Source organism: Caretta caretta, chromosome 15 (assembly GCF_965140235.1).
Source record: "Caretta caretta isolate rCarCar2 chromosome 15, rCarCar1.hap1, whole genome shotgun sequence".
In the NCBI taxonomy this organism is placed as follows: domain Eukaryota; kingdom Metazoa; phylum Chordata; order Testudines; family Cheloniidae; genus Caretta; species Caretta caretta.
In genome coordinates, this window is record NC_134220.1 from 671,558 (window position 1) to 682,057 (window position 10,500).

A 10,500-nucleotide genomic window follows, 5' to 3' on the forward strand; every position below is an offset into this window, starting at 1 on the left:
GGGGGGGACTCTATCCTGAGAAACAGTGACTCTGAAAGACTTGGGAGTCATGGGGGCCAGTCAGCTGAATGTGAGCTCCCTGTGTCCTGCTATGGCAAAAAGGGCTAATACAATCCTTGGATGCATAAACAGGGAACAAAGAGTACGAGCAGGGTGGTTATTTTACTTCTGTATTTAGCACGAATACAATTGCTGCCGAGGATTCCAGTGTCCGCAGTTCAAGACTAATAGTGATAAATTGCAGGGGGTTAAGAGATGAGCCAGGAGAATGATTAAAGAATTGGAAAACATGCCTTATAGTGATAAGAAAAGGAGGACTTGTTGTACCTTAGAGACTAACCAATTTATTTGAGCATAAGCTTTCGATGCATCCGATGAAGTGAGCTGTAGCTCACGAAAGCTCATGCTCAAATAAATTGGTTAGTCTCTAAGGTGCCACAAGTACTCCTTTTCTTTTTGCGAATACAGACTAACACGGCTGCTACTCTGAAACCTGTCCTTATAGTGATAGACTCAAGGAGCTCAATCTGTTTTAACAAAGACCATTAAGAGGTAAGTTGATCAGTCTAAGTACCTATATGGGGAACACACTTGACAACAGAGGTCTCGTCAGCCTAACAAAGGTATAATGAGTCACGGCTGCAGACTGAAGCTGGATATGTTGGCTAGACATAAGGTGCAAATTTTTGAGGGCAATTAACCAGTGGCACAACTTCCCAAGGGTTGTGGTGGATTGTCAGCACTAGCCGTTTTTTCAGTTGGATGTTTTGAGAGATGTTGTGGTTCAAACAGGAACAAGTTCAGGGAAAGGTCTCTGGCCTGTCAGAAAGGCCGTCCGACTGGATCACAATGCTCTCTTCCGGCCCTGTGGTCTAGGAAGCTGCAATAGTTCACTGGGTCCCAGGTGGCCTTTCAAAACCTTCCAGAACCACCACTTCTGGGAGCGCTGTGGGATGGTTAGCCAGAGAGCACTGTAACTGGAATGGTGTAGGACACGTAGTCCAGTGGTTCTCAACCAGGGATACACGTACCCCGTGGGCTACGCAGAGGTCTTCCAGGGGGTATGTCAACTCAACAGGCTACGTAAAAAGCACTAGCGAAGTCCCTACAAATTACATTTCCTACAAGGCTTGTTCATACTGCTGTATATAATATACACTGAAATGCAAGTACAATGGGGATTGGTCCTGCTTTGAGCAGGGGGTTGGACTAGATGACCTTCTGAGGTCCCTTGAGATTCTATGATTCTACAATATTTATATTCCATTTGATCTATTTTATAAATGGTAAAAATGAGAAAGGAAGCAAATTTTCAATAATAATGTGTTGTGACACTTTTTTTTTATATTTTTAGATCTGACTTTGTATGCGAGTCGTTTTTAAGTCAGGTAGAACTTGGGGGTAGGCAAGACGAATCAGGCTCCTAAAAGAGGTACAGTCGTTTGGGAAGGTTGAGAGCCACTGACTTAGTGGGTGTGGAGTCAAAGTGCAAGCTCTTTCTGTCCTCTCTGTAGCGCCTCGCACGACGGGGTCCTGGTTCGTGACTAGGCTCCTATGTGCTATTGCAACACAAATAATTAATACAGTTTCTTAAATGGTCAGCGTGGCTAATGGGAATGCACTGAATGTGCTGAAACAGTTCTATGCAACTGGCTTATTTCCCTCTGGCTGCGTGATGTTGAGCAGCTCAGTGAGAGCTTGTGTCTGTTTCCCCATTTGTATACTGGCTGATAACCTCTAACTTCCTGGTAAAGCACTCTGAGCTGTGGCTGGGAAGGGATAGGTGCTAGGTGACCTAGTCATTAGGTGGTCTGATATGTCCGTTTCTAATGCTGCGTCTGAATCCCTGCTTGGAGTCTCACCTCAGCCTCTTGGCATTTCAGAGTTGCCCCCGTCAGAGTTCATGCAGGTGGTGGATTCCACCTGGCTGGTGCTCAACGTCTTGTCCAACGGCAGGTCCTCCACCAGCTCCCAGGCCATAGGAGTGACGAAGATTGCCAAGTCGGTCATCGCGCCACTGGCCGAGCACAATGTCTCGGTGCTGATGCTGTCTACCTACCAAACGGACTTCATCCTGGTGAGCCCCCCACCTTCTCCTCATGGCCATCCCCTGTAGCAGGCCCCTTCGGGCAGGAGTGTGGGTGGAGGACTCTTAATTGGCCCTAAGGGGAGAAGCAGGGGAGCAACTATGTAGGGAGTGTGACACAGTAACCCTCATTAGGTGAATGGTGCAGGCTCTCCTACGGCAACAGTCAGATGAATGTATCCATCTCTTCAATACTGGGATGTGCCATTCAGAGGGTACTGGGTGCCATTCGGAGGACAGCAGGGGTCAGGCTGTCCTCGCCATAGCAATAGGACACACCCGGGAAGGGTGGTGCCTGAGATTTTCCCTGCATGCTGTTCAGTTGAATAGGTGAGATATGGGTTTCGAAGCTCAGCTCTTCCTTGCGGGGTAGAGAAGAATGACAAGGCGACGGCAGGCTTTCATGGGGAGCTGAAAGGTGAGGTTTGAGGCCTGTTGCCCTCCCCAGGTGCGAGAGAAGGACCTGCCTGTGGTGATCCACACGCTGGCTGGCGAGTTTGATATCTACAAGGAAGTGAATGGAGAATCCATCCCTGTTAACTGTGATGATGCGAGCAACGGCTTCCTGAAACCCAAGCATGGTGAGTCCAGGACCCGGCTTCCGGGCTCTCACCCTGTCTGCCCTCTTCAGAGTGAAGGAGGGTTTGAACGAAGAACTCCGCTCTCCCCTGCAACAGAAACCGCCTATTGTGCGCTGACCCCACCAGCGTGAACAGCTCTGTGCTCCGGCCACGCCAGCTCAGAGGAGTTACTGAACAGGCCAGACAGCGGGAAACCAGAGGGGTCCCCAGACGTACCTCCTGTGGCATGAACCACTCGCACTTGAACTTAACTGGCACCCCTCAGCTTTGGTTCAGTGGCCCAGCCCCTCTGTTGTGATGGACAGGCCAAAACTCAGTGAGTGGCATTGTGACCCAGTGTGCCAGGTCACCATGCCACTTGGCATGGGGTCCTCTCAAACAGAGGGCCTCGCACAAGCTGCCTGCCTTCCTCCTCCTCCCCAGCCCCCTTAAGCAGTCCTGCTTCTGCCAGTGGTATGCAGCAGGCATGACATGCATATGGCTGTGGGTGCCACTCTGGTAGACACCGGAAATGCTTGGGGATCCAGGGAGAGACTGGAGCCCGGCTAGGGGACAATCCAAAATGTGCGTGCTCATGTATTAAGGTTCCATTTATAAATGGTTTATAGAGAATACATGATGTTTTTAATAAATGGTGATCAGTCCAGTCTGTCATGCCTTCTGCTGGTTTGCCCGTAACAGTGTATAGCACACAGTACTGTTATCTGTAGCATCTGATCTGTTAACCCATGTTCTAATCCGCCTATAAGTGGAGCGTTAATGGGCCAGGTGACCAAAGGTGGGTTTTTGTGGATGGCTCAGAGGAGCAGTAGCATGGCTCTGCCTCTGGAGGGCACCAGTACCTCAACTTTGAGTTCCTCCATCGAGCACCTGCTCCGCGCCCGGAAGCGGCTGTCTGCGCAGGTGGCCTGAGCGTCCCTGGCCCGGCCCAGGCCCCTGCCCTCTCCACAGCATAGGCTGCTCTGCTGACGTGTCTCCACTTGCTCCCTATCAGTGCAGCTGTGGGAACTGGGCCCTGGAAGGAATGTTTCTCCTCGCCCACACCCGGCTGTCGGTCTCTGTGCACTGCCGCCTCGAGGGGCGCTGCCGTTGCTCACGCCTGTGGTGTCCCGTCTCCCCGGGGGAAGCTGGTCTGCCAGGCCGGGTACTGGCCACACAGTGCAGCCCTCCTGGAGGCTGACGTGCTCGTCCCACGACTGGTTTGAGGTCGTGAGAGCAGCTTCGCGCTGCCGGCCCAGACTCCCGCTGTGCTGCTGCGCCGTCAGCGGCATGGCCTGGCTGTGGCCGCCAGGCAGGAGGAAGGGGCCGCACGCTCTGGCGGTCCGGGCTGTACGAGTGATTGTCTCTCCTCCCAGCCGTCAGCCCTACTGTGCACCCTGTGCAGAGTCCCCAGAACAGGTTCTGCATCCTGACCGTGGCTCCTGACACCCTGCCGGCCATTGCGACCATGCTCCTCGACGTCCTGTTCTATTCGCACAGGTAGGCAGCCGCACGGGCAGCGAGAGGGGACTGTGTTCGCCCCACCCCTTAGCACAGGCGTTCTCAGTACTAAAGTGCACTGCAGTGCAGGGGTGAGTGCAGCTAGAAGGGGGCAGGGAGGCACTGGCCTCTCGCCTCAGCACAGGCCCTGAAGAGAAGGGTGGAGGGCTGGAGTGCAGCCAAAAACTTCCAGATCTCTGAAGGTTCTTTAGTGGTTCATAAATTCTTCAGGCACCCAAGGTCTCTGACGGGCGGGCGACCAAGGCCTTTGCAGCCCACCTGGGGGTGCCCACAGTGCCCTATGGGGGCATTAGGGGCTACAGTGGTGATGTCAAGCCTTCCAGCACCTGGCTTGGATGGCACTTGGGACACTGCGTGCAGTACCAGTGTTTAAAGAACCTTGTCAAAGGCAGAGATGGGGTAAGGCTCTTCCCACAGGACCGCATCCCCCAGCAGAGAATGGGCTGGAGTTCAGCCTTAGCTCAGCTGGGCTGTTGGTGGGGGAGGGAAAGGGGGGGACCTTCCTGACCAGCGGGAGGTGGATCAGACAACAGGTGCTCAAGGTGAGGGGAAATAGAGCATCTGGGTCTGACCTGGCTTGTTTCAGGGGCTGGCCCAGAAGATCTGTTACTCCCAGCACTGGGCTAGACATGGCGTCACTAGCCAGCTGGTATTAGAGATGCCAACAGGGAGCTTCACTGACTCCTAGGGAGGGCACCTCTTGGGTGGCTGCACCCCTGTAACGCTCCAGGAGCCAGCCATGGAATGGCTGCTATGTTCTGCTATGCACTTCTGGGGCTCAGCCTGCCTCGGGGGCTGACCCCTCGGTCCCCTGTGTGTTTGCAGCCCTCCAAAGGAAGCTGCCTCAGGCAGTCAGGATCTCGACTCCAGCAGGTTCTTCGCCTTCTCATTGATCGAGGGCTACATCTCCATCGTCATGGATGCAGAGACCCAGAAGAAGTAGGTATCCTCCATCCACCAGATCCATCCTTCACCCCACCTAAAGCTGCCCACATGCTCTGAAGATTTGACCTTGGGATTGGGAGGCTGGTATTCTGGAGGTCACATGTTCCCTTTGGCTCCTGCCTGCTCCTATTTTCTCCCCCCACTGTGATGTTTTGGGGACTCATGGGTGTTTCTCCTCCTAGTCCCAAGTCAGCAGGTGGGCTGTGCAGAGGGGTAGGGCTTCAAGGGCTGGGGAACCACTGCTGGAATCAGGGTGGACCCAGGGTTCTGGGAGCAGCTTCATGGGAGTCTGTGCCCTGGCTCATGCCAGCTAGCGGGGGAATGAGGAACGGTCTTAGGGTAGGAGTGACATACTCCATTAAATGCTTCTAGGTTCCCCAGTGACCTGCTGCTGACCAGCTCCTCTGGGGAGCTCTGGCGGATGGTGAGAATTGGTGGGCAGCCGCTGGGCTTCGGTAAGTGGAATTGGCGTAAGCTCTCCTGCACAGTGGATCAGCTGTCTTCAGTGCAGCATTGAGCCCTCCCCAGCTGAGATGTTCAATGCACTCCAGGGGGCAGAGCGGGCTGCTGTTCCCATGAGACAGGGGTGCTGCAGAGTGACCTGCCCAAAGTCACAGAAGCCAGTGGCAAAGTAGACTTGAAGCCAGGACTCCCCTGTTCCAGGCCAGCACTGTAACCAGGATCTCGCTATCCCATCGCTATCAGGCCCCAGAGAGCAACAAATCATGCTGGTACTGAACACCAGTGCCTGGCCATGAGGCCCCTGCCCCATTGCCCAGACCCTGTGGCCACTCAATGGCAGGGAGCCAAGAGGCACTCATTTCATGGTGTCCTATCTGAGTTTGTAGAAGATTAGGGTTGGAAGAGACCTCAGGAGGTCATCTAGACCAACCCCCTGCTCAAAGCCCTTTTCAGGCATGGGTCTGCCAGCTCAGTCTTAGCCAATGACGAGAGAGCTCCTTGCCTAGGGGTCAGGGGCACATGGGTGAGAGGAGGAGGAGGATGCCCCCCAGAGGCACTGGGCTGGTACCCACGCTGACTCCTCTGTTCCCCTTCCTCAGATGAGTGTGGGATAGTGGCTCAGATCGCCGAGCCTCTGGCCGATGCAGACATATCGGCATATTACATCAGCACCTTTAACTTCGACCATGCCCTGGTAAGTAGACTCCCCTGCCCAGATCCCAGCATGCTGGAAATGAACCAGGCAAACAGATGCTGCTAATTGACCAACTTCCCAGCCCCTTAACTGAGGAGTTCTCTCCCAGCCCGGGGGGAAGCAGAGGCCACTGCTGGGGACAGACATTCCGAGGGGGTGAGGCCACCTGACTGCCTTGCTCTCTGAATGGGCCTCTCCCCATTGTCCCTGGCTCCGTGCCAGCCTTGCTCATCAGTCTCCTAGCCCTGCGTGGCTCCCTGGAAGGGGGCATTTCAGCCTGGCTGCTCTGACACCAGTGCAAGGTTCAATGCACCATTGTGTGGGGCCCACCCGGGGTGGGTGGCACAGGAATGCGTCTCCTCCGAAGAATGAACCTCACTGGCTCCCGCTCACTGGCATTACTGCCAAGCCAGGGCTGCGGCGTGAGAAACGCTGGTACCAGGAATGTGTAGGGCAGTAGGAGGGGCCCCAGGTGGGTCCAGGAGGAGGTCTGTTGCTGACCTGTCGGCTGTCAGTGCCAGCCCCACAGAGGCGGGGGGAAAGGGGTGCTGAGGGGATTGTGGGAGCCCTGCCTAGCTGCCACCTTGCCCTGAGGCTATGAAGCACCATCTCCATGTTGAGTGGAGAAGGTGAGCGATAACTAGCTTGGTCCAAATCTTGCTTTCCTTGCCGAGGGGGGATGAATAGAGCTGGGGAGTTGGATCTGATCCCACCTTGCAGTGGGAGTTAGTGATCCCTGTGGAGCTGCATGGGAACAGACTCCAGTCCTCCCTCCAGCACCCCCCTTCCAAGTACAGTTGGCAAAGGAGTGACTGAAGCTTTGTCTCTGGTAACATAGCCCTGACTTCCTCTCTCTGCTGCTAGGTCCCAGAGGAAGGCATTGACAGCATCATCGAGCTGCTCCGGAAGCGCCAGGAGAGCAGCAGATAGCTGGCATGGCAGCTCCCGTGCGCTCTGATACCTGTCCGGAAAGGCGAGGGGGAGCTCAACACGGGGAGCAGGGCAGAGAACACTCCAGTCTCCTGTTTCTGATGGCTGGCTCCACATCAGCAGGGGCCTCTTGTTTGTCTTCAGGTTTCCGGGGTGTGGCTTGCCTGCGGTGTGGGGCACTGCTCTAGCTGTGGAGAGCTAGCCCTGGGCTCCAGCAGGAGAGTCCTTGCATTCTCCGCAGGAGTGTGGGCTCTGACAGGCTCCCAGGGCGTCCCACTGGGAACCTGAGTTTCCTGCAGCAGTTCGTGTTACCTGCCCTAGGGCTCCTTGTATCCCCAGACCCGCCCCTCAGGGAGCAGAGTCTGTCATGGACCGTGAGGTGGTGTTGGGCAGACTTTGCCCATCCCCGGATTGTAACTCTTCCGGCTTGGAGTCAAGCCTGTCACGTTGTTTTTTCCTTTGACTATTTTTGTAGCCAACTGCCTAGTTGCGTAGAGCCTCCAGTACTTAGTGTTTCGTTCGCAATGCCAGGCTTAGGCAGCAGTGGGGCTCTCTCCCTAAAACGTGGCTAGGGGGCATCTCTGTGTAGGGGGTAGGGAGTTTCTTCCCTTCACGTGTCGGGGGGGGCAGTGGCTGGCGGCATGAGAAGAGGTGCTGGGCATTGGGTTGTCTAGCAGCTGCTGAGTTGCCAAGGAAGAGGGTTCCTATGATACAATCATTCCTGCCACATGGTCAAGGATGTGGGAGAAATGACTTTCTTGCTTTGTGTGGTCTTGTACCAGTGCCTCTGGTAACACCTCTGCCGGGTGCTCAGGACAGGCGCTCGGCCTCTTGGACAGTCCTGGCTTAGTACAGTATTAAGAATTGCAGGTAACCTAAAGCACGTAAGAATGGCCCCTATTTATAGCATGGCCCGCCCAAGGAAGGAGGGGCAGAGAGCTTTCTAGAGTAGACCGTCCTTTCTATACGTGCTGGGAAATATCATGTGATCCGAACCCCTCTGTGGCTGCCTAGCTGTACTTGGATACGATATTTTTATTGCTTTTATAAGCCCCCTCTCCTTAGGGCAGGCGAGCAGGGATTGATTGGCTCAGAATCCCATCTGATGGGCGGGATGGCGTCTGTGCCAGGATGGGGTGCGCTAGACAGTTGAGTTCTTGTAGGATTTCTGGGATATATGCAACTCCAGGCAGGGAAGGGAGGATGGTGGAAATATACAAATCTTCTGGTTGTGAAGCTGAGAATTTCCCTGGATTGGAGCAAGACAGTTGTGGAAGAAAAGCGTGTCTGAGCTGGGTGGTTGAAGTGCCGCACTGCAGCTGAAGTGTGCATTGGGTTAGCTGGCGGTACCTTTGTGATGGACACTGAGAGAGCCAGGAGCCTGGTGTGTTTTTTCACATTCCCCTCAGACTGGAGTAGGAAAGCCACAATATTTCCTCTTAAAAAGAAAAGGAGTACTTGTGGCACCTTAGAGACTAACCAATTTATTTGAGCATGAGCTTTCGTGAGCTACAGCTCACTTCATCAGATATTTCCTCTTGTAGCCATTGGTATCCATGGAGGTGGAATTCCCTGTGTCTCCTGCACCCCTGTTTTCTGGGGCATTGTCATGGCAGTGGCTTTCAAGGGACCCCCCCCACAAGCCTCTGCCACGGCCTGCTGCTTCCCAGAGAGGGGGATGGTCCTCCCGAAGTGGTGAGGCGGTCCCTCCTGGGTGGCCAGGAAAGCTGCCTCTAGGTGAATGCGTAGCTTGTTACCATATAGAGATCTTTCTTGTTTCTGCAAGGGAATGGCTCTTAATCTCCAGGCCATCGCAAGGGCACTCTTCCTCTCAAAACTCATTCCCCTTTTGAAGCACAGCTCTGCCTCTTGCATGAGGGAACAGCTGCCAGCAGTGACTGAAAGATTCTCCCAGAGCCTGTTCTTGGATTTCAACCTACCCCTCAACTCCCTTTTCTGTTCTGGACGGAGCAAGCTGGGTTGGCAGCAGTACCATGTCTCACCAGGATGAACACTCCCACCACGCCTTAGCATAGGAAAACCCGTGAGAAACTTCTATGGTCCACTGCCCCATCCCAGGCTCGGCCTGGGCTGCTGGAAGCACTCACTAGACAGGGCAGCCTGTGTGCCACAATGAAGAGTTCAGGGCTGAACTAGGTGTGTTCAGGGAGGCCACGTGCAGGTTCTCAGAACAGCAGGGTCATCTTCTGGGAAAGGGCAGCTGTCCTCCACTGACGACTCTTCTTCATCCGTTTAGTGTGCATAGGAAAGGCCTCTGGCTGCTAGCCCAGTGGCTGACCGGTTCATCCTCAGGTGACTTTATCCCTGTTGAGTTTCTTGCCAATGCAGCAAGGCGCCCACTAGTTTGTGCAGCAAAACCAGATTTCCTTAATCTTCTAGTTTTGCATAGGGTTTTTAATATCAATAAATCTCCCATTTTGAAGAACATGTGGTTGCTGCTGTGTATATGCCCGGTGTTGGAGGGGAACGGCCCCTCTCATGCTCAGAGCGTCTAGCTTTGCAGTGCCAGACCATAAGCGTCAGGGGACACGAGCTTCCTTGAGGAGTGAGGCACTGAACAAGGATGGAAGGGCACTTCACTGGTCTCCACTACACAAACCAAGAATCTGTCTCTAGACCAGTTCTAATCCCTCCACTCCATTGCCAAAGGGAATGGGACCTAGCTGTGTTGTGTTTCCAGCTGTACTGGAGTGGGAAGGTGGGTAGCGAGAGTTTAGGGAAATGGTTTTTGGGCCAGCACCTTTATGGATTCTCAACACGTCAAGGAGACAAGCTGGCCTTGGGGGAGAGGCATACTGCAGCAAAGATTGCTCAGGAACTAGACAAGCGGTTGGGGGTGGGAGCCAAATACTGTTAAGCCAGCTCTTCCTTTGCTAGGAATGGAGAAGAGCAGCTGTCTCTCAGAAAATCTGCTACAGCAAGCAACAAACTAGAGGCCTGTAGTTCTTAAGAAGATCGTATTACCCAATTCCCTTGTTAACAGGTTTCACTTCTACTACAGCTGCCCTAAGTCGCTCCTAAAGTGCTACTGGGTGCTGCAGTCCAGGGCCAGGCTAATGCAAAAGCCCTTGTGTTACGGTGGCCCAGATAGCTGGGAAATTGGAAAAGCCCCAGCACTAACAGACGGCAGTGTCTGGGCAGTGCAGCTCGTGGTGCGCGTGGTACAGAATAAGCAGTAGGACGCTAAAACAGAACCAGGACATACTGTATCTGGTGTCTTTACCAGGAGGGGAAGTCACTTTTCCTTTTAACTCAAAAATAGCTGCTGGGTCCTGCCAGGA

At 54.0% G+C, this 10,500-nt stretch overlaps 1 protein-coding gene across 3 annotated transcripts in view; it reads left to right on the forward strand.

Annotated features, from left to right (window-relative positions):
- The window catches only part of CASTOR1 (cytosolic arginine sensor for mTORC1 subunit 1), a 44,003-nt gene extending 34,359 nt beyond the window's left edge, over nt 1–9,644 (forward strand). For all 3 annotated transcript variants that reach the window (XM_048821296.2, XM_048821297.2, XM_048821299.2), the window contains 7 exons: nt 1,884–2,077; nt 2,535–2,667; nt 4,023–4,146; nt 4,993–5,106; nt 5,485–5,567; nt 6,174–6,268; nt 7,133–9,644. In XM_048821296.2, the coding sequence (XP_048677253.1) occupies nt 1,884–2,077; nt 2,535–2,667; nt 4,023–4,146; nt 4,993–5,106; nt 5,485–5,567; nt 6,174–6,268; nt 7,133–7,198 (809 nt within the window). In that variant the 3' untranslated portion in view covers nt 7,199–9,644. The remainder of the gene's footprint in view (nt 1–1,883; nt 2,078–2,534; nt 2,668–4,022; nt 4,147–4,992; nt 5,107–5,484; nt 5,568–6,173; nt 6,269–7,132) is intronic.
- Nucleotides 9,645–10,500: the final 856 nt, after the last annotated feature.